The following is a 23463-nucleotide window of genomic DNA, read 5'->3' on the forward strand; positions in this document are numbered from 1 at the left end:
ACACAGTGGCCCCACAGTGCCCCCAGCCTCCCTGCAAATGTAAGAGCTGCCGGAGTAGCCAGCCCAGCAACCTGGGGTGTCTGTGGACGGGACCTGTGCCCTGGGGAGACGTGCTAAGGGCATCCTCCACTCATCAGTGCGGATTGTTACCACCCTCTTGTCTCCACTTTTGTGGTCACACTCAGCAGCAGACCCCAGGGTTTTTGCTCATGTTTCTGAAGCACCAAGTGAGCTGGGATCATGATGGAGACACATGCCCTCGTCTGCCTCACCTTTTCAACTCAGGCCCCACGTTCACACTTCCTCCTGGTCTTTTTCATCAACACTGATGACATTTTTGCCATTCTCCAAAGAGCTGATTAGAGAGTTGTCTGACATCTGGAAGGAAGAGATCAGTCAGGCAGGTCCCAGAGCAGGAAAGCAATCATATGGAGTAGCTCAGGGCAGTGCAGACTTTATGGGGCTCCTTCAGCTTTGTGGGTCCAGACCTGCTGACAACAGCCTCAACTCCTGCTCAGGCCACTCATGGTGACAAAGCCAGGTTCAAGGGTGTAGACGTGAGGTCAGGAGCCAGGGCAATGCTAAGAAAATGGGGGAAGAGGGCTGCAGACAGATTTCATAGATTTTATATAAGCTTCTAGAACCCTAAGTGCCTACAAGACACCAAGTCCTCCAGAAGGTTAATCACAAAAAGTTGAAAAGAGGAGATGGCGAAGGGTTACAAGGAAGAGTCTATGGATCAGAGAAAGATAAAATTTTTGAAAGATATGAAAGAAGAAATAAATGACCTCAGTATTCTTGCTCACCGTCTCCAAATCTTCATTATCTGCCATGTACCCATCTGGTGTCTGAGGGCAGCAGTCATGTGGAGAGGCTGTGGGAAAGCAAATGGGAGACTTAGAGTCAGGATATGACCAGGGGACCCTGGTGCTCCTCACAGCCTGGCGTTGGGACCCCTGGTGTACTTGCCTCAAGAACCTCCCAGGGCCTCAGAGTTTCATCTCTGCAATGAAAAAGTGGGTCTCTGACCTCCAACATCCTGTTGCCACCCTCAACTTGTCTACATGTGACCAGAAATGAGGCCGTGACTACCTGTTCCTCCTCCAGGTGGTCACTGTCTCCATGCATCTCTGCCCATGACCTCGCTTGCCTCCTTCTCCCACTACTTCCTCTCTCTTCCTTCCTCATTTCTCTCTTCTTGTCCCTGTTCCTTTCCTTCCTCCATGAACCTCCACCAACCCTAGAGTTCTCCAACAGGGGCACATTGGAAGAAGGACCATGGGTGTATGACCAACATCTCCAATCAGCCCATTATTGAATTAACCAATCCATCCCTCCCAGGAATGGCATGGTTCTGAGAGTGTTTTGACCCCTGCGGGAGGGAAGGACAAAAATTCCACACAACAGAGACTCTCCCGTTGACTGAGGTGACCTGAGATATCTGGGAGATGCTTAATGCTCACAGCAACATCTCAAGTTTCCCAAACCCTTAGAGAGGACAGAGGCAAATGCTTCCAAATTCATTTAGCCAGAATGATGTGGCAAGAGTCCTCCATAAACACCTGGTAGCTTCCGGGTTTACACTGAGACTTGGAAAATTGGAGGGATGAAACCTGGGAAGGTGTAAGGAAAGGACAGAGGATGGGGCAGGCCTGGGACTGGGAAGAAGGGGCAGGACTCTCTGGATGCAGCAGTGGGTTATGAGAGCAGAAGTGACCCCAGGACCTGCTGCCCTGGGACTGCTCAATCCCAGGAGAGCAGGTCAGCAGGGCTGTGAAAGCAACTGTGTGAAGAAGCCCCGTGGCCCCTTCACAGACTCTAGAATCTGCAGCCATGGAGGCTCTCTAGGAGCAGCTGGACGTGGACTTCTCACATGGAAGCACATCAGCCTTGGCTGGTGTGGAGGCTGAGTTGAGCCCAAGGAGACCGAGCCCAGAGAGGGACACTAGGACCTGTGCGCTGTGACTCATCCACCCCTGGGAGCGACCTCTACATGAGGAATTAACAGTGAAGGCAAACATGAGGGGAAGTCACAAGTCCTGAAAGCTCAGGAGGAGAGAGTTCACATCTCACACACTACCTCACATGCGCTACAAGTACATGGTTTCCAGTGTCAAGTGGCAATGAGAGTTTTGTGCCCACTAGGATATGGCCATCATAGTTCAACATGAAATAGAAAACAGACTTCAGTGCACAATACCCGAGGTGCTGACCAGAGACCAGGCTTCCATACTAGTGGAAAAGCAGAAAAGAGCAGCTCTTATGGGCAAAATAATTTTTGAAGAGTAAAGCAACAAAAGGTGTTTATAAACAGAGCACAATGCAAGTCCAGGACACGATTTCTCTATCATATCATGAAAATATGAAAATAGTAAGTCAGAACTGTACACAGAGTTCCTTCTTCCTAATTTAATGTTCACCTTCCTTAGGCTCCAAGCAGGATATTTAACCCTAAAGTTCCAGGAAGCCTCTCCCATCAGATCCCAACTGAATATTGTTTCCTGCCCGTGTCCCCTTTCTCATCACTGCACCAAATGCTCTCCACAACACATTCCATAGGAACACAACCAGGAGCAACAAGGTGATTAGATGAGCGACCCACCCACTTCTGCCCCAGTTGAGGCCCTGCTGGCTCTCACAGCATCACCCTGAACTTTTCCCTAGGATACTAGAAAGACACTTCACCATGGATAGCAGATGGCAGTCATCTGTGCTCTGTGCAGTCAGAGACCTTCAATAAGACACTGATCTCAGTTGCAAACCTAAAGATAGAGACGGTGAAAGAGTGAATTCCAACCTCTCACTTCTACAGGCCCATTAGACTTCTCACCTTCATGCTAACCAACCTGAAATTCCAAGTGTTTTTGACACCTGTAAAACATGCCTTTAAGCAAATTATAACAGTCACATCTGGCTAGTGGCTACCACACTATAACACACAACAACCACTATATCCGTTTATCCACGTGCATGTGCTTAGTCACTGAGTCATGTTCAACAATTTGTGACCCTATGAACTATAGCCCACCAGGCCCCTCTGTCATGGATTTCTCCAGGCAAGAACACTGGAATGGGTGGTCATTTCCTTCTTTAGGGGATCTTCCTGACCCAAGTTTCAAATCCAGGTCTCCTGCATTGCAGGTGAATTCTTTACTGTCTGAGTCACCAGGGAAGATCGAATGAATCTGGAGATCAGTACCACTTGTTCTAACACTTCTGATAGATTGTGGTAGAATAGTTTTTGGAATGCCAGGGGACTTTGTTACAAGGGAGGATGTAGGGCTTCCCAGGTGGCTCAGTAGTAAAGAATCTGCCTGCCAATAGAGGAGACATGGTTTGAATCCCTGGGTTGGGAAGAGGCTTTGGAGGAGGATATGGTGAACCACTTTAATATTCTTCCCTGGAGAATACATGGACAGAGGAGCCTGGTGGGATATGGGTCCATGGGATCTCAAAGGGTCAGACAAAACTGAGTGACTGAGCATGCAAGGCTATATATAGGATGTTACCACCCCTCTGTTATTTTCCCTCTCCTGATTATTTCCTCTGCAATTTCTGGCCATTTCAAGATGGCTGTTTGCTGATAGATTAACAAAGACAAGACTTCAGCCCCATGAAAGTATTTAGCCTGAGGGGCTAAGAGAGGGATGTGATGCTCTACTGGTTTTCATGGTAACCAATTTAACCAAGGAGCCAACCTGCTGTTCATTCCCACTGTAACTGGTAGACTCCCAATCCCCCCGAGTGAAGAATGCTGCAGCTGCTGTCTTCTGCCTGTCCCCTGCTATCCACAGTGGGTGTCTCTCCAGGATCCTTTTACTTCAGACATGGAAATCATCCCATCTATTAAACCTTTGATATCTCTGTCAACTCTGGGATCTTTCTTTGGTCTCAAGTCTAGATAAGCACAGGACTTGCAGGCCTGTGAATTGTACCCCAACAGTTTCTGTAGAGCATCCGACTGGCTTGATTTGATGATTCATTTGTAGGTATTTCCTGGGCTCATGCACACATCCCAGGTACTCATGAGCCTTTGGGACACTGAAACAGCAATGTCAACACCCAAATCTTAGAGGAATTCCCAGCAGGTATTCCTCTTGAGGGGCCAGGTATGGATACAGGGCCCAGGGCACCTGTGCTGAATATCATCAGAGAAGAGGTGAGGAGGAAGGGAGAGACACTGTGTCTCCTCACAAGCCCATCCCTCCACCACTGACTCTGAGATCAGGGAAGGAGGGATACGGGGCCTTCAGAGAGACACGAACAGCACACTGAACACTACACACCACACTGAGAGAGTGACTCAAGGATGAGGAATTGACATGACATTCCATGCTCATAGACTGGAGACTTAGTACTATTGACATTTCTGCAGTACCTAAACCTAAGTAAAGAATCATTGCAACACCAATCAAAATATTAATGTCATTTTCATAGAAATAGAAAAAACAATTCCAAAAATATGTATGGAACCACAAAGAACTCCAAATAGACAAAATGATCTTGAGAATAAAGATCAAAGTTTCTCACCTCTTGATTTCAAAACACATTACAAAGTTACTGGAATCAAAGCTGTATGATACTGACATAGAAATAGATGCATAGCTCTAAATACCAGAATGAAAAACAAACAAACAAGTAAACTCATGGATACAAGGTGAAATAAAATTTATGAAGGTTCTAAGACAACAAAATAGGGAAAGGGTAGTCTCTTCAACAATCAGTAGGATGAAAAGTTAACCTACAGAAAAATTGCAAACCATATATCACATTAGGAGCTCATACTCAAAATATATCAGAAAATCCCAAAGCTCAAATGCAAAACAAACAAAAAAATAAAAGGTAAACAAATGAGTTGAGGAGTGTGCAAAGATGGTGATCAAAACCACCTGGAGCTTTGGTCTGGAGGGAGTAGTGGTTCTAAGGGGAGCAGTCACCCCAGGTCCTGCTGCTCTGAGTCTCTGACCTAGGTCTGGTCAGTCCCAGGAGACCAGGTCAGCAGGACTGCTAGAGCAAATGTGTAAAGAAAGCCAGCAGCCCCTTCACAGTCTCTAGAATCTGTGGACATGCTGGTCTCTAGGGGCAGCTGCACATGGACTGCTCTCATGCAACACAGCATCCTTGGGGAGGTGTGGTGCTGAGATGAGCTCCAGGAGACTCAGCCCAGGCAGGGACACCAGAGCACATGAGCTTTGACTCATCCAACCCTGAGAGCACCCTTCATACAAGGAACAAACAGTGAGGACAAATATGAAGGGAAACCACAAGTCCTGAAAATGCAGAGGGAGATGGGTTCACATCTCACCCACCACCTGACACTCACTGCCAGAACTTGGTCTCCAGTGTCAAGTGACCGTGAGAATTTTGTGTCCATAGCATGTGGCCATCATAGGAGAATTTAAACAAAAAGCCAAAGTTCCTTGTACATAAAACCCTGCAGGTATTGACCAGAAGCCAAGCTTTCACATTTAGCAGTGAAAGGACAAGGAAAGAGTAGTCTTGTCGGAAAGGAGATTTTTAAATGGACAAACAAAAAGAGATGTCTTGAAGCACAGCACGATATAGCACATGATCACATGGGTCTATAAAATCATTAAAATATGAAAAGAACAAATAAAAAGTCTACGCATATTTCCTTCTACTTCCTCAGTTGATATTCACCTTCCTTCATCTCCTAAGAGTTAAGTGTAACTCAAGTGGTCCTGGAACCCTCTCCCTGTTAACCCCACCTGAGAGTTGTTCCCTACCTGAGTTCTCTTCTGCATCACTGTTGCTAATATTTTCCAGGAAGCAGTCTGCAGAAAGACAACCAGGAGCAATAATACAGTTATTAATACAAGTTGACCCACCCATTTCTCCTCCTCAGCTTGGCTCACACATCATCGCCCTGGTCTTTCTTCCAGGTTCACAGACCTCCCCTGTGTTTGTGGAGTCAGAGCCTTTCAACAAGATGTCAATCCCAGTGCAAAATTTCATATGAGAGAGAGATGCTGACAGAATCACATTGTAACCTTACACTTCTACAGGCCCAATATAGCTTTTACATTCAAGCTTACAAAGCTGCAATTCCAACAGTTATGGACACACTGGAGATATGGCTACTGTGATCAACAAATGTGTGTTTTTTGTGATTTTTTAAAAATATGTTAATTATTGTTTGAAATATGTTAATTATAGATAGGGAGATCTGACTACTGCCTACTACATTGGAAAGTTCAGCTCTCATAGCTACAAAGACAAGGAAAAGGTAATTAATTGCCTCTTCAGGTTTTTCTCTATTGTAGACAATTTGATGCCCTGATGAGATCATTCATATATAGGTATACCTGGGGCTCTTGAACCTAGGCCAGGGATTGGGAGAGTGCTTGTGAACATTAAAATAGTAAGATGAACACTCAGATTCAAAGCAAATTCCCTGTAGGGAGCTCACTTGTAGGCAGTGGTGAAGGGCATGGCCCAGAGCTCCTGTCTGACAAGTAACTAGAGAGTAGGTACAGAAGGCAGGGAAGGGACATTCACAGTCTTCAAAAGCCCATCTTTCCCATCCTTGACTCTAGAGGTCCCAAGCAAGGCAACACAAAAGGCCCCTTAGGAAGTGAAAGATTTGTGCACTGAAAACCATAGAATGCTTTTGAAAGAAAGACGAGACAAGTAATCAGAATACCATACTATATTCATTGACTGGAATATTTAGTGTTGTTGACCTTCCTATACTCCTAAAAGTGATGTACATATATATTGAAACCACTCACAAAGTCTCATGTCATTTTCACAGAAATGGAAAGAAAAAATCCCCAAATACTGAAATTTATGCAACTGAAGAGAAACCCAAAGAACAAAACTAATCTTAAGAGCAAAGAACGACAATGGGGTCTTCAGGCTTCCTGAATTCAAAACAGGTAAGAATGCCACAGTAGTCAAAACTGTGTTCTACCTGCAGCAAAATAGGCAGAGACACCAATGAATCATAAGGAGGGAATCTTGAATAAATTCACACATGTGAGGCCAAATGATCTTTGCCAGGGTTCTAAAATGACAAATAAAGAAAAGATGGTCTCTTCAACAATCAACAGAAAGGCTACTGATGGAATGAGAGGAAGTATCTGCAAACTTTGCATCTGAATAAGGGGCCAATATCCAGAATATATAGCAACTACTACAACTCAGCTTCAAAACAACAAAAGGCAAATAACTGACTTTTAAAAATGTGTAAAGGCTTCAATAGATATTTTTTCATAGAAGACAGAGAAGTGATCAATATACATAGGAATAGTCCTCAACATCAGTAAGTATTAGTGAAATGGAAACCACGTCAAACCACCTTTCAGGTTGTGTATTTTAAAAAGAATGTAAAAGATTTTGGCAACAGTGTAGCAAACTGGAAATTTTGTACCTGTTGGTAAGAATGTAAAATGACATAGCCATTATGGAACAGTTTGGAAGTCCCTCAAAATATTATTAAGAGACTGATCTAAGATCCAGGAATCACTCTTTTGAGTTTATGTCCAAAGAAGATAAAATGAGAATGTTCAGGAGATATCTACAATCACATATCCATTGCCATATTGTACACAAAATCCAAGAAAACTGCCCAGTGTCTACGGGCAGATAAATAAAAAAGAAAATGGGGTGTACACATACACTGGAAGCCTTTCAGCATTTAATAATGAAGGATACCTTGTCATTCGCAGCACTGTGAATGAAGCTCGAGGATACTGGTAAGAGTGAAATAAGGTAGTCAACGAAGGACAAATACTGCACAATTCCATTTACCTGAGGTTTCTAAAGGAAAATTCAGATAAGCAGAGAGTGGAAGGGTGGTTCCAAGAACTGGGAGGAGGCTGACAGAGGGATTATCTGTTTAATGGTTATAAAATTTTTGTTGCAGGATGGGGAAGTTCTAGAGACAAGCTGAACAACACAGCGCACTGAATTAATAGGACTGACTGGACACTTCAAAGCTTAAGAGGCAAAGCTGGCCTGAACTTCATCTATGCTTTTAAGTTCCTCCTTTCTCAGACTCCTCTAGACCTGGGTGTGGCATGTGGGTACCACCAGGGATCCCTGCAGAAGGAAGGAGCCTCCCCAGTACTGGGGGCCTTGATTGAAGGGGAAAGATTCATTCTGAGGCTCTAATAGGAAAGAGTTTGAATGATGGAAATGGCAGATGAATCATGACCAATCAAAATGATATAAGACCTAGTAAGAAATGGGATTTATGACTAAATGAAGGTGTAATTGGCCCAGGAGGGGGACAGTTTTGTTTTTTATGAATCGTATAGGGCTTCACTGGTGCCTCAGTGCTTAAGAATCTACATGCTAATGCAGGAGATACGAGCTCAATCCCTGGTCTGGAAAGATTCCAAATGCTTTGGAGAAACTAAACCCGTCAGTGCACCACAAGGACTGAGCCGTGTTCTAGAGCCCAGGAACCACAAGTGCTGAGCCCACCTTCCAAAACTACTGAAGCCCAAGAGCCCTAGAAGCCATGCTCTGCAACAAAAGACGCTGCTAAAGTGATACACCTACGCACCACAACTAGAGAGATGCCCTCATTCTCCACAAGCAGAGAAAACCCTGCAGAGCAATGAAGACCCAGCAGAGCCAAGAAGAAATTCAAGAAAAATTAAAAAGACTCCAGGGTAAACATTCTCCTGGGTAGTGATGAGATTTGTCTTTCAGGGTATTGGATGTTCACTTGGTATAAAATCAATGGATACAGTGAATGTGTATACTTGGTTTAATTTTTATGTACATACTCGTTAATGGTACATGGTGATGGGAAATTTTTTTGGGGGAAGTTGACACCAGTAACAGTGATGTTTAAGGTGACAAATATCGAGGAAAACACAAGACAGAAAATTCACAGACACATGGAGAATCACACTATTCATTACACACAGAGACACACCCAGTCCCATGGACACAAACCTACACTATTAACCATAGTACAGCTTCCTCCTGGAACTACAGTAATCAGCCACATTGCTGTACTTATACATTACTTTCTATCACTAGGGCCCCTATACTCATTGCCAGCAGGAATTTGGAATCAGTTTGGCCTCTATACTAAAACCGGAGAGAAAAGCCCCAACTTTCTCATCTACAAAGTTTTTCTCCCAAAGTGAATGATTCTACAATACATACCACTTTCACATTCTGAAAGGGCCACCTGCAAGTACAGAAGAGAAGACACTATGAGGATAAGATCACATAGATGCACACTCTTTGGTTCATTTAGTGACAGTTCCTGATGAGGAACAGTGGTGGAGTTCAGCAACATCAGAACACACATACTCAGGATGAAAGGCAAGATCTTTGCCTGGAGGATGGAACTTCTAAGATCGTTTGGGTTGGAAATTGCAGAATTCTTTTCTTAGAGGAAATCTGACTGCAGGAGAGAGAAATCTGTACTCAACAGGATGTAATGGATGCTAACAATTTTAATATCCTGTGGACTGAGGCATCATGATCTGGTAATAAGTATCTCACTCCACATTATCCCAACCAAGGGAATCGTCTCTATCTGAAATGAACACCTTCAAAGACTCATAACCTAATTCTACTCAAAAAGAAATGAAACAGTATTTCTATCTCAGACCAGGAAAAAAAAAAAGAACTTTCCTTGGAGACACATGGAGTCTCTTTGGTCCTGTCACAAGTTGGGTTGACTGGCAGGTCCTCAGTGAAACCTAGGGGACACAGAGTAGCTGTTAGAATGCTAGAGAGGAGGCTGAGGAATCATGCAGGATTTTTTCTCTTTGTGTGGACATGGGGTGGTGTGTATGGATGTGGGAGGTTAATAAGCATGGACTGAACGTGTGTTCCTCCATCCTCTTGGAGGAGGAAGGAAAGTAAAGGAGAGGAGGAAGGAAATGAAAACAGATCTTTGGCTTTCTAGCTAGAGGAATCTAATCAACATGAAATAGTCAATCTAAAAAATGGAAAACTCTAAAATGTGTGTACTCTTCAATGAAAGAGACCCATGACTCCTCCTGCTCGTTTGCTGCTGCTGCTGCTAAGTCACTTCAGTATGTCAGACTCTGTGAGACCCCATAGACGGCAGCCCACCACTGGAGCTCCTGCTAAATCGCTACTGTCTCCTGATTTTTCCCAGATCACTCTTCCTCCGAGATCCACAGTTGCTGCTACTCTGTTCATCATGTTTTCTATGAGACTTTGCACTTGATTTAAAGTAAACTCTGTTAGAGGACTGAAATCAATCCTGGGCAAAGTATGCTATTCTATTAATTCACTAATTACTTGTCTTAGAGAAAATCAAATACACAAGATTTTATATTATTGAATTCCTACCATTTAAAAATAGCTATTATGAATAATATAGTATTTTTCTATCAATATTCGTTTTCTATACAGTGTGTACATGCCCACTGAGCCAGTAGCTGCCCATACTCACAGGAGCCATCTGTTTAGTGGGACAGCTGATTATAGAAAGCATAGTTCCTCCACCAGGTTTTCCTGGGGAGCTAGAGGGACAGAGTAGCTCTTAGGACACAGGTGAGGCTACTCACCAGTCACTCAGCTTTTTTTTTTTTTTTTGATAGGGACAAGGGGTGAAGTGTATGCATGAAGGGGTAAGTAACTATGGACTAAGCTGCTGTTGAATCATCCTCTTTGCTGGATGAAGGAGAACAAACGAGAGGAGCAGGAAAGAAGTGAAAGAGAGCCTCTGGATTTTAACAAGTGATCTAATAATAACCTAAACAGTGGGGAAAAAAGAAGCACTAAAATGCATTCCAGCTTTAAATGACAGAGATGAACATCCCTCCTGCTTGTTTGGAGCATCTGCTAAATCAGCCCAGGATTTCTTCCTAGATCACTCCCTCCCCAAGATGCAAAGTTGCAGCTATTGAAATGAACAAGTTTTCTGTGAGATTTTGTTCTTGATTAAAAGCAAGCTCTATTAGAGGACTGAATTCAATCCTGCCTTTACAAATATCTATTATCAATCATGTGATATTTTTTCCCAGTCTTCACTTTCCAAACAATATTTGCATGTCCACTGAGACAGTGGCTGTCCACAATGAGAGAAGTGATACATTTAATGGGACAGTTCATTATGGAGAGAAACCAAGGGTGAATGCTGACTGTCTGTGACCCAGCGCTTTAGGAGATTACAACGACTCATAGTCATGAGGCTAACTATCAAAATCGAATGTGAGATCTATTTGACACATTCCCTAGAGTGTGTGTTACCAGGTTTAATCAATGTAGGGCTTGTGGTAATATCATCCAGTAAAATGAAATATCTCCCTGATGATAATCTGCTTTATTCCTTGTTTAAGCATGACACTAGCACCAAGAGATAGGACCAACATTGTCTACACAAGGCCGCAAAACTCTAACAATCTGTGAGTTCACCAGGGGATGCAAACCCCGAGGTGCCTTTCAAAATAATGACTGTGCCAAAGTTAGCTGTTAATCCACTTTGCTTGCCCTGGTTTTGAGACCACTGTGCCAACCTTATAATGATGGGCACGGTCTGGACCTCCAGCTTATAGTACCTCCAGGTATAAACATAGATGCAGGGACCCCTTGTTTCATGACTAGGATTTCAAGGATGAGTGATCAGTTCAGGTGAGGTGTGCAGACCAGAAACACTGGAAGCCCCCTAGGTACTAAGTTTGGCTTTTCCACTTAGGAGGACAAGGGCTTGGGCCATTTTTCTCAGCAGCATCTTCATCTGAGGAAAATGAATATTAATGAAACTTGAGGAATGGCTGAGTTGAGGAAACAATCAGGTAATGTATAATCAGTGGGCAGTGGTGATGAGAAGTGTTTAGAAAGTTCACAGTTGACTTGTGCTGTGTAAGGGGGAAAAATCTCCTGAGGAAACACACATACACACACTTTAAGAATCACATCACAGGGGCTTACACATGGGCCCCCAACCCTGATTCATACAAACTCACATCATCTAAAAGATGTGGTTGTTTCCAGGGACCATAGAACACAGACATTGTTCTTAATGTGAGATCAGTCTTTTCTCAGAACCCCCAACCCTCACTCCCATTAGGAACCCAGTATTAGGGTGACTCTGCAAAGCTAGCTGGCAAGAGAGCCCCACAATCATCAGCTAAATTGTTCCTCAGCAGAGGGACGGTTGCTGAATATTTACCATGTTCATTGGCTGCTCCGGCTGCCTGTGTTTAGAGAAAAGAAAACTGTGAGGGTGGCAGCATCGTGTGTTCTCTGCAGTAACTTTTATGTTATCTGATTTTTTTTTGTTTTCCTCAGGTAACTAAACTCTTTAATAAATCATTCATTCCAAAATAAAACAGAGAGGACCCTTGTTGAAAAGGCTGGGCTCTTTCATTTAAGATCTTTCAATTTCAAGGAGGAAAAATTTCTACTTAGGAAAGTGCCTACAGTAGTAATTGATAGTACTTTTAGTGTCCTTTTGAATCAGGGCTGTGTTTATAACAGATTTAACATCAATATTTCACCAGCAAGGAATTTCATACATAAGTGCTAATATACATTGTCTGATTACTATAACTGTATTTCGCTGAATGAAACATAAAGAAGTGAGGCAGCAGTCTATGTGAGATACAGAGAGTTGAGCTTACCTCCAGGGGATGCAGGGGCGGCTCCTCAGCCCCAGCCTGGGGCAGATCCAACACCACGTGCTCCTGGGGAGCTAGAGGGAAACAGAAGGCCATCAGGACAGATGAGAGGCTGCTTCCAAAGATCTCAGGCTTCTTTTTTGTTTGTTTGATGGGACATGGGGTGCAATGTGTACATGAGAGAGGTTAGTAACTATGAACTGAACTGTTCTTGAATCCTCCTCTTTGCTGGATGAAGTGCAAAAAAAGGAGACAAGCAGGAAGGCAATGAAAGAGATTGGCTGCATTTAACTGGTGATAACCAAACTGATGGGGAAAAGTGAAACATTACAATGCATGCCAACTTTCAGTGACAGAGACGCATGTCCCTCCTGCTTGTTTAGAGCTTCTGGTACATCACACCTATCTTCTGGATTTCTTCCTAGCTCACTCAAGCCTCAGGATCCACTGTTCCAACTATTGTACCTACCAAGTCTGGGAGACTTTATTCTTGATTAAAGGCAAACTCTTGTTAGAAGACTGAATTCAATACTACCTTTCCAAACAGCTGTTATCAATCATGTGATGTTATTTCCCAGGCTTGATTTTCCAATGTTTGCATGTCCACTGTGTCAGTGCTATTCACACTCATAGAAGTCATACTTTTAGTGGGACAGTTCATTATGGAGAGGAAGCATGGAGTGAAAGTTACTCTCTCTGACCCCACTGTGCATGAGATTTACAACAAGGATCATGGTCACTAGACTATCATTTTCCACTGTGAGCTTTATTTGACAACTTCCCTTGAGTGTGTACTACAGGGTTTAATCAATGTGAGGTTACAGTAATGTTACCCAGTACAATGAAATACATCTCTGATGAGAATATGCTTTTGTCCTTGTGTAAACAAAGACAGGAACACCAACATATATGACTTCCACTCTACAAAAGGCTACACAACACTCAGAATCTGTGAGTTTACCAAGAGGATCTGAGTCCCGATTACTTTTCCCAATAATGACTGTGCCAAAGTTGGCATTAATCTAACTATGGTTACCCTGGGTTCCTTGAAACGGTGACCACCTTATAATGATGGGCAGGATCAGGACTCCTGGACCTGCTAGTACCTCCAGGGATGGACATCGATGTAGGCACCCTGGTGCCCCATGACTGAGGATCACTTGACTGACTGGTAAGAGCAGGTCACTCCTCCAGAGGAGCCAAATTGGGATCAACACTAGGTACTCAGTTTGGCTTTTTCACTACGAGGTCAAGAATGTTGGGCATTTGTATCATTTCCATCTTCACCTGAGGAAAATGAATATTAAGCTAGTTTGAGGAATGGATTCCCTGATTGCTCAGTTGTTAAAGTGTACACCTGCAATGCTGGACACCCCATTCGATCCCTGGGTTTGGAAGATCCACCAGAGAAGGGAAACACTACCCACTCCAGGATTCCGGCCTAGAGAATTCCATGGACTCTAGTCCACGCGGCCTCAAAGAGTTGGACACAAACTGAGTGACTTTCACTTTGGCTTTTGAGGAAAGACTGAGTTGAGGAAAGAATCAGGTAATGTATAGTCAGTGTGCAGTGGTGATGAGAAGTGTTTAGAAAGTTCACAGTTGACTTGTACCGTGTAGGAGGGAAACATGTCCTGAGGAAACACACCTTAAGAATCACACCACACAGGCTTACACAAGGGCCCCCAACCCTGATTTACACACACTCACATCAGCTAAAAGATATGGTTGTCTCCAGGGACCATAGAACACAGACACTGTTCTTTCTTTGAGATCAATCTCTTCTCAGAACCCCCAACCCTCACTCCCGTTAGGAATCCAGCATCAGGGTGACTCTGCAAAGCTAGCGGGCAAGAGAGCCCCACAATCATCAGCTAAACTGTTCCTCAGCAGAGGGACGGTCACTGAATATTTACCATGTTCATTGGCTGCTCCGGCTGCCTGTGATAAGAGAGAAGAAAACAGTGTGAAGGTCGTAGAATCGTGTCTTCTCTGCAGTAACTTTTATGTTATCTGATTTTTTGTTTTCCTCAGATAACTAAACTCTTTAAAAAATCAATCATTCCAAAAGAAAACAGAGAGGACCCTTGTTGAAAAGGCTGGGCTCTTTTACTTAAGATCTTTCCGTTTCAAGGAGGAAAAAATTCTACTGAGGAAAGTACCTACAGTCGTAATTGATGGTATTTTTAGTGTCCTTTTGAATCAGGTCTGTGTTGATAACAGATTTAATGTCAATATTTCACCAGCAAGGAATTGCATACATAAGTGCTAATATACATTGTCCGATTACTATAACTATATTTCACTGAATGAAACATAAAGAAGAGACGCAGCAGCCTTTGTGAAACACAGACTGTTGAGCTTACCTCCAGGGGATACAGAGGTGGCTCCTCAGCCCTGGCCTGGGGCAGTTCCAACACCAGGTGCTCCTGGGGAGCTAGAGGGAAACAGAAGGCCATCAGGACAGAGGAGAGGCTGCTTCCAAAGATCTCAGGTTTCTTGTTTGTTTGTTTGATGGGACATGGGGTGGAATGTGTACATGAGAGAGGTTAGTAACTATGGACTGAGCTGTTCTTGAACCCTCCTCTTTGCTGGATGAAGTACAACCAAGGAGACAAGCAGGAAGGCGATGAAAGAGATTGGCTGGCTTTAACTGGTGATAACCAAACCAATGGGGAAATGTGAAACATTACAATGCATGCCAGCTTTCAATGACAGACCCATGACCCTGTTTTCTGTTTCGAGCTTCTGGTAAATCACACCTATCTTCTGGATTTCTTCCTAAATCACTGCATCTGCAGGATGTGCTGTCTCAACCATTGTACTTAAAAAGTCTGGCAGACTTTTTTCTTAATTAAAAGCAAACTCTTGTTAGAGGGCTAAAGTCAATACTACTTTTCCAAATAGCTATTATGAATCATGCAATGTTATTTCCCAGGCTTGATTTTCCAAACAATGTTTGCTTGTCCACTGAGTCAGTGGCGGTTCACACTCACAGAAGTCATACTTTTAGTGGGACAGTTCATTATGGAGAGGAAGCATGGAGTGAATCTGACTGTCTCTGACCCAGCTATGCATGAGATTTACAACAAGAGTCATGGTCACTAGACTATCAGTTCCATTCTGAGCTTTATTTGACAATATCCCTTGAGTGTTTACTGCAGGGTTTAATCAATGTGAGGTTATGGTAATGTTACCCAGTACAATGAAATACATCTCTTTTGATAATATGCTTTTGTCCTTGTGTAAACAAAGACAGGAACACCAACACATATGACTTCCACGCTACAAAAGGCCACCCAACACTCAGAATCTGTGAGGTTACCAGGAGGATATGAGTACTGAGATTCTTTTCCCAATAATGACGTTTCCAAAGTTGGTGTTAATCCACCTATGGTTACCTGGGTTCCTTGACCACTTGCCCACCTTATAATGGTGGGCAGGATCTGGACCCCTGGACCTGCTAATACCTCCTGGCATGGATATAGATGCTGAGACTCCCTTTCCGCATGACTAGGATCACACTGGTGACTGGTAGGAGCAAGTCACTCCTCCAGAGGAACCAAACTGAGATCAACCCTGGGTACTAAGTTCGGTTTTTCCACTAGGACTTTAAAAATTTTGGCCATTTGTCCAATTACCATCTTCACCTGAGGAAAATTGATATTAAGCTATTTTGGGGAATGGATTCCCTGATAGCTCAGTTGTTAAAGAGTCTGCCTGCAATGCTGGATACCTGTGTTTTATCCCTGGGTTTGGAAGATCCCCTGGAGAAGGGAAAGGCTACCCACTCCAGTATTCTGGCCTGGAAAATTCCATGGACTGTAGTGCATGGGACCGCAAAGATTTGAATACAAACTGAATGTCTTTCACTTTCACTTTTGAGGAAAGACTGAGTAGAGGAAAGAGTCAGGTAATGTATGGTCACTGTGCAGTGGTAGTGAGAAGTCTTTAGAAAGTTCACAGTTGGCTAGTGCTGTGTAACAGGGAAACCCCTCCAGAGGCAACACACACAGACACAGAGCTCCAGAATCACACCACTTGGGCTCACACAAGGGCCCCCAACCGTGATTCACACAAACCCACAACATCTAAATGATGTAGTTGCTTCCAGGTACCCTAGAACAAAGACACTGTTCTTTCCTGGGAGATCAGTCTCTTCTCTGCACCCACAGCCCACACCCCAAGTAGGAATCTGGCATCAGGGCCACTCTCCAACCAGAGCCAGAGAACCCCACCTTTATCAGTTGGATTGTCCGTCAGCAGAGTGATGATCTGTGAATATTTACCGTGTTCACAGGCTTCCCCGGATTCCTGTGATTGCAGAGAAGAAAACAGAGTGAGTGTGTCAGCATCTTGAGTTTTCTGCACTAAGTCTTCTCTTATCTGGTTTTTGTCCTCAGGTAACTAGCACTCTTTACTTCAGTGGCTGCAAAATAAAACAGACAGTCTCCTGTTGCAAAGACTGGTGTGTTTCACATAAGATCTCTCAGTTTTAATTTGACCAACGTTTACAAATTGTTTTTCAAGAAAGAACACTTTCTGCTGAGCAAAGTACCTACAGTAGTAAATGATGCTGTCTTATTTAAATGTCCTTTTGAATCAGGACTGTGTTGATAATAGACTTATCCTCTCTACTTTCCCAGCCAAGGATTTGCATGCCTCAGTGGTAATGCAAATTCTCATACTACTATAACTGTGTTTGACTGAAAGGAAAATAAAGAAGTGAGGCCACAGCCTTGCCCCGGTTAAGAAAGCTGCACTTACGTCCACCGTCCTCAGAGGCTCGTCCTCAGCCCCGGCCTGAGGCAGCTCCACCGCCATGTCCTCCTGGGGAGCTGGAGGGACACAGAACAGCATAGGGACACAGGTGAGGTGCTCACTAACCTCTCAGGAGCCTTTTTCATTGGAGGGGCGTGGGGTGGAGTGTATGCATAAGGCATTAGTAACTATGCACTGAGTCGTTTTTGAATCCTCCTCTTTGTTGTATAAATAAGAGCAAATCAGAGGAGCAGGAAACTTCTGTATTTTAACTAGTGATAACATAACAGTTCGGGAAAAAAGAAACACTGGAATGCATGCCACCTTTCAATGACAAAGACTCATGAAACTCCTGCCTGTTTATATCTTCTGCAAAACCACCCTATCTGGAAGGATTTCTTCCTAGATCACTGCCTCCCCAGGATTCAGTTTCAGCTGATGCACTTATTAAGTTTTCTGTGAGATTTTGTTCTTGATTAACAGCAATCTCTGTTAGAGAACTGAATTCAACCCTACCTTACCAAATAGCTATAATCTATCATGTGATGTTTCTTCCTAGTCTCCATTTTCTGAACAATATTTGCACATCCACTGAGTCAGTGTTTGTTCACACTCATTGAAGCCATACATTTAGAGGGACAGTTCATCATGGAGAGAAAGCATGGGGTAAACGTCGACCTTCTTGGACCCTGGTGTGCAGGAGGTTCACAACAAGAGTCAAGGTCACCAAGGAGAATGTCAAGTTCCATTGTGAGATCTATTTGACACCTTCCCTTAAGAGTGTGCTACAGGGTTTAACCAATGTAAGGCTTATGGTAATGTCACCCAGTACAATGAAATATCTCCCTGGATGACACTCTGCTTTTGTCCTTGGTTAAGCAATGACACTAGCACCAACAGATATGGCCTGTACTGTCTAAACAAGGGAACACAACTTTCAGATCTTTGAATTCACTAAGAGGATATGAATCCCAAGGTGCCTTTCACAATACTGACTGTGGCAATGTTGGTGATAATCCACCTATGTTTGCCCTGGGTTCCATGACCACTGAGCCCATCTTACAATGAAGGGCACAATCTGAACCTCTGGAGGTCTAGTACCTCCAGGCATAAACGTAGATGCAGGGACCCCCTTGCTCCATGACTGAGGATCCCATGGTTGAGTGATAAGTGCAGGTCAGGGGTCCAGAGCAGACACACTGGGAACACCCATAGGTTCCCAGTTTATTCTTTTCCACTTTGGAGGTCAATATCTTGGTCCATATTTCTCAGCACCATCTCCATTTGAGCAAGATGAATATTAACCAAACTTGAGGAATGACTGAGATGAGGAAAGAATTAGGTAATCTACAGCCAGTGCACAGTGTGTTGAGAAGTGTTTAGAAAGTTTACCGTTGACTTGTGCTTTATAAGAGGGAAACATCTCCTGAGGAAACACACACAGACAGCTTGAGAATCACACTGCATGGGCTCACACATGGGACCCAAACCCATGCATCTAAATGATGTAGTGGTTTCCAGGTACCATAGAGCACAGACATTTTCTTTCCTGGGAGATTAGTCTCTTATCTGCACCCTGTGCCTTCACCCTCTTTAGGAATCCAGCATCAGGGCAACTCTCCAAACAGAGCTGGCAAGAGATTGCCACCTTCATCAACTAGATTATTTTCATCAGAGGGATGATCCCTGAATAATTACCGTGTTCACTGGCTTGTTCACAGGCCTGCAATTAGAAAGAAGAAAACAGTGTGAGGGTGTCAGCATCTTCAGTCCTGTGCATTCAGGTCTTTTGTTCTCTTTTTCTTTTCAGAAAACCAAATGGGAATGTGGTGTTGCATCCATAGCCCCAAAATAACACATAGAGAACACCTGTGGGAAAGGCTGGAGCTCCTCCTGGAAGAGCACTCCAGCTCATTTTCACCAGTAATTAAAAGTTTCATTTCTGGAAGGAACAGTTTCTGCTGAGGAAACTGATCCCAATTCCAGTTTTTAATTTATGTTGTAATTTTTGAAAAACATCCTTTTGAATAAGTTATCTGCTGGGAGAAATTCATCCATCAAATTAAAAACTGTTTATATGAACTGTCTTGAATATTTTGAACCTTTATCTGAATTCAGCTAGAAAATATAGTCATTAAGCAACACTTTTGTATCAGATGAATAGAAGGCACTTACTAAAAAAAAAAAAAAAAAAAGAAGGCACTTACTGTGGAGTTGGGCAGAGCCTCTTCCTCCAACGTTGAAATGGATAGCTCCTCAAGCTGGTCCTCGGGGAGCTCTAGGAGGACATAGAGGAATTTTCAGGGCATCTGTGATGCTGATCGGGAAGACCATGTTAATGTGGATACATCGGGGGAGTGTGTGGATGTGGGTGGTTAATGTGTGGGCTGAAATCTGTTGGACAACCTTTATCATGGGTGGAGGAAGGCAAAGGAGATGAACGTTTCAGAAATGAGTCAGAGAGACTTAAGCTTTCTGGCTAAGGGGAACCTGATCGACTTGAAACTCGGTCTGACAGAGGGAAGCACTAAAAATCACACTAGGCTTCAGTAGTCATGTACTGTTGTGAGACTTGGACCATTAAGAAGGCTGACTGCCAAAGAATTAACGCTTTAGAATAGTGGTGCTGAAGAGACTCTTGTGAGTTCCTTGGACAGCCAGAAGATCAAACCAGTTAATCATAAAGGAAATCAATCATGGATATTCATTGGAAGGACTGATGCTTAAACTTCAATACTTTGTCTGCCTGATGTAAAGATCAGGTTCACTCAAACAGCCCCTTATGCTGGGAAAGACTGAGGGCAGGAGGAAAAGAAGGGGCCACAGAGGATGAGATATCTGGATAGCATTATCGACTCAATGGACATGAATTTGAGCAAACTCCAGAAGATAGTGAAAGATAGGTCAGCCTGGTGTGCTGCTGTCCATGGGCTCACAGACATAAACTAGGGACTGAGCATTGTCATCAAAAATAAATTGTATTTATTCTTCTCATAATTTTTAAGAATTAAAAAGTTCCATCAGTTCAGTTCAGTTGCTCAGTCTTGTCCAACTCTTTTTGACCCCATGAATCGCAGCACACCAGGCCTCCCTCTCCATCACCAAATCCCAGAGTTCACCCAAACCCATGTCCATTGAGTCGGTGTTGCCATCCAACCGTCTCATCTTCTGTCATTCCCATCTCCTCCTGCCCTCAATCTTTCCCAGCATCAGGGTCTTTTCAAATGGCTCAGCTCTTCACATCAGGTGGCCAAAGTATTGGAGTTTCTGCTTCAACATCAGTCCTTCCAATGAACATGCAGGACTGATCTCTTTTAGGTTGGAATGGTTGGATCTCCTTGAAGTCCAAGAGACTGTTCAGAGTCTTCTCCAACACTGCAGTTCAAAAGCATCAATTCTTTGGTGCTCAGCTTTCTTTATAGTCCAACTATCACATCCATACATTAATACTGGAAAAACCATAGCCTTGATTAGATGGACCTTTGTTGACAAAGTAATGTCTCTGCTTTTTAATATGCTGTCTAGGTTGGTCATAACTTTCCTTCCAAGGAGTAAGCATCTTTTAATTTCATGGCTGCAATCACCATCTGCAGTGATTTTGGAGCCCAGAAAAATAAAGTCAGCCACTGTTTCCCCATCTATTTGCCATGAAGTTCTGGGACTGGATGCCATGATCTTAGCTTTCTGAATGTTGAGCCTTAATCCAACTTTTTCACTCTCCTCTTTCACTTTCCTCAAGAGGCTCTTTTGTTCTTCTTCAGTTTCTGCCATAAGAGTGGTCTCATCTGTGTATCTGGGGTTATTTATATTTCTCCCAGCAATCTTGATTTTTCTGTATTCACAATTTAGTGTACCTATCAACACCATCTACATCTTTTCATCAGATCCAATATAACCTCTGTACCCATTAAGTCATAATCCACCTTCTCTGTTGCCTCCTCGCTTTGGTAACTTCTATTTCCAGCTTCCATGAGTTAGCCTAGTCAGTGTACCTTAAACCAGTGGAAGCATACCATATTTGTCTTTCTGTGCCTGCCTTATTTCACTAACTATAATAAATGTTTGTATTAATCGTCCATCCATTTTACAGCATATTTCTATCCTTAATTCATTTTATGGTGGGATAGTATTCCATTCTGAGTACATATCACATTTCATTTATCCATTCATCACATGATGGTCTTTGGGTTGTTTCTAGTATTTAAGTACTAATAATACACTGTGAACATTAGTGTGTAGATTTCTGTATGGTACTATAATTTAAAAGTGCATATTTAAAATATCACTGAATGTAACAATACAAAGTGTGAATGTTAGGTGAACTAACAATGTTAGACTTTGAACTACTAAAAATATATTTTCTCACTAATTATAAAAAATGTAGCACACATATGTTATCTGTGAGTAGAATTTGATAGCTGAAACTGAAGTGATATGTTATTGGAATTTTCTGTATAATCTATACAACTTTTATGTCAATGTAATCCTGCTTTAAATAAAGTCTAGTGATTTAAAGAAATCTTGAAACATGACTTCAGGGGGGAACACATCACACCTAGTGTTAAAAAATTAGCTAATGTCCAAACCATAGCTAGAGACCATCTTCACTTTTAAGCATGAACCAAATGTTGAATTTAAAGTGCATCTTTCCTTTCATAGTTAAAGCAGTACCAACTGATATACTTTCAGTTTGAACACATGAAATAAAAGAACATTGCTTAATATTTCTGTTTTTTTTTTTTCCTTAAATATGAGTCCCTGACCATACTACAATAATCATTCTTGAATGAACTTAATGAGAAAATTTCCACAGTACCTTCAGTTGAGTCAGTTAGAGGGTGCACCCTATTGTGTGGCCAACAACAAACTCTCTTCATCCAACTGGTTCTTGATGTTCTTGACATTTGAGGGGTGTCGCTTCTCGCCTTCTGGATGAGACATCCTGTGAAATGCATTATAATGGTGAGAGCTGTTGACATGTTGCCGGCAGAGGACCACCCAGGAACTAATAATAATTGACCCATAATTCAATCCTCTGGTTCCCTTCCTCACCAGATGCCTTGCAAGGCCTCCTGAATCCAAGGTGGACTTAGGAAGATCTGCAGTTTGATATGCACTGAAAACATCCAACAGACTGGCTGTGTGTGCAAATATCTCTATTTAACTGAGACCTAGAAGCTCAGCAGAGCATGGTGACCATGGCTGATGGACTGGATTCAAATCACATTTAGGAGAAGCAGGTACTTGGGAAAGACATACGGATCCCTCTTTGCTTCAGTTCCCTGTCCTGATTTGGAGAAATGTTAACATGGCCTATTTTTAGTATTATGAGGCCAAGAGTGATTAAATACAGGTAAAATATTAGAAAAATAAAGGAGGGACTTCCCGGGCAGTCCAGTGGATAAGAATCTGCCTCTCAACACAGGGGATGGGGTTTGATTTCTGGTCGGCAAACTCTGGTCCTGTATGCCTCTGAGCAATTAAGCCCACATGTTGCAACTACTGAGGTCAAGCACCACAAGTAGAGAGTCAGTGCCCTGCAACGAAAGAGCTGCACAGTGTGATGAAGATTCCACGTGCCACAACTAAGACCTGATGCAGCCAAATAAATGAATGATAGATAGACAAATAAATAAATAGAAAAGTAAAGGACTGGTGCTTTGTAATTTCTCTGTAAGTGTTCAACCTTGAATGACGGCAAGAATAAGATGGACCTTCAGTAGTGGTTGAAAGCAGAGAGGACATTTTGATGGCTCCAATAAGGGGGGATGGAAGCTTATTCTTCAGCTTTTTCACTGAAACAAGTTTTTATAGCTCATGGAGAGTATCTATTATCACCTCTTCGGACACCCAGCCCTGTTCAAGAGGAAGGGTGGACAAAGTGTGGGCTGTAATCCATATGTTACATTAGATGGTGTTGAAATTGAAAGAGATGAAGTGATTTTCCAATGGTCACGCAATAATAAATAGTGGATCTGGGACAGGATTGTAGATGGTTCCCTGAGGACACAGATGCCTGCACCTCTGAGACCTGTGCTAAAACCCCTTAACCAGGACCTCAACCCTACCTCCAACTCAAATTATCCTGCCCCTAGTTTTCTGTGGATGAGAGCTG

The 23463-nt window shown here is 43.0% G+C and overlaps 1 protein-coding gene across 1 annotated transcript; it reads right to left on the reverse strand.

The window, feature by feature from the left end:
* Positions 1 to 294: 294 nt before the first annotated feature.
* On the reverse strand, positions 295 to 22327 carry LOC147357026 (uncharacterized). The gene is made up of 13 exons (XM_086342941.1): positions 22165 to 22327; positions 19556 to 19626; positions 19047 to 19071; positions 17355 to 17425; positions 16826 to 16901; positions 14954 to 15024; positions 14504 to 14528; positions 12591 to 12661; positions 12140 to 12164; positions 9621 to 9692; positions 5748 to 5795; positions 807 to 874; positions 295 to 378 (listed from the first exon to the last, which is right to left on the reverse strand). The coding sequence occupies exons 1-13, from the start codon at positions 22325 to 22327 to the stop codon at positions 295 to 297; spliced, it is 870 nt and encodes a 289-aa protein (XP_086199067.1).
* Between the last annotated feature and the right edge of the window lie 1136 nt (positions 22328 to 23463).

This window comes from Bos grunniens, chromosome 16 (assembly GCF_055505025.1).
Source record: "Bos grunniens cultivar Pamir isolate PY7600 chromosome 16, Bosgru_T2T1.0, whole genome shotgun sequence".
Taxonomy (NCBI): domain Eukaryota; kingdom Metazoa; phylum Chordata; class Mammalia; order Artiodactyla; family Bovidae; genus Bos; species Bos grunniens.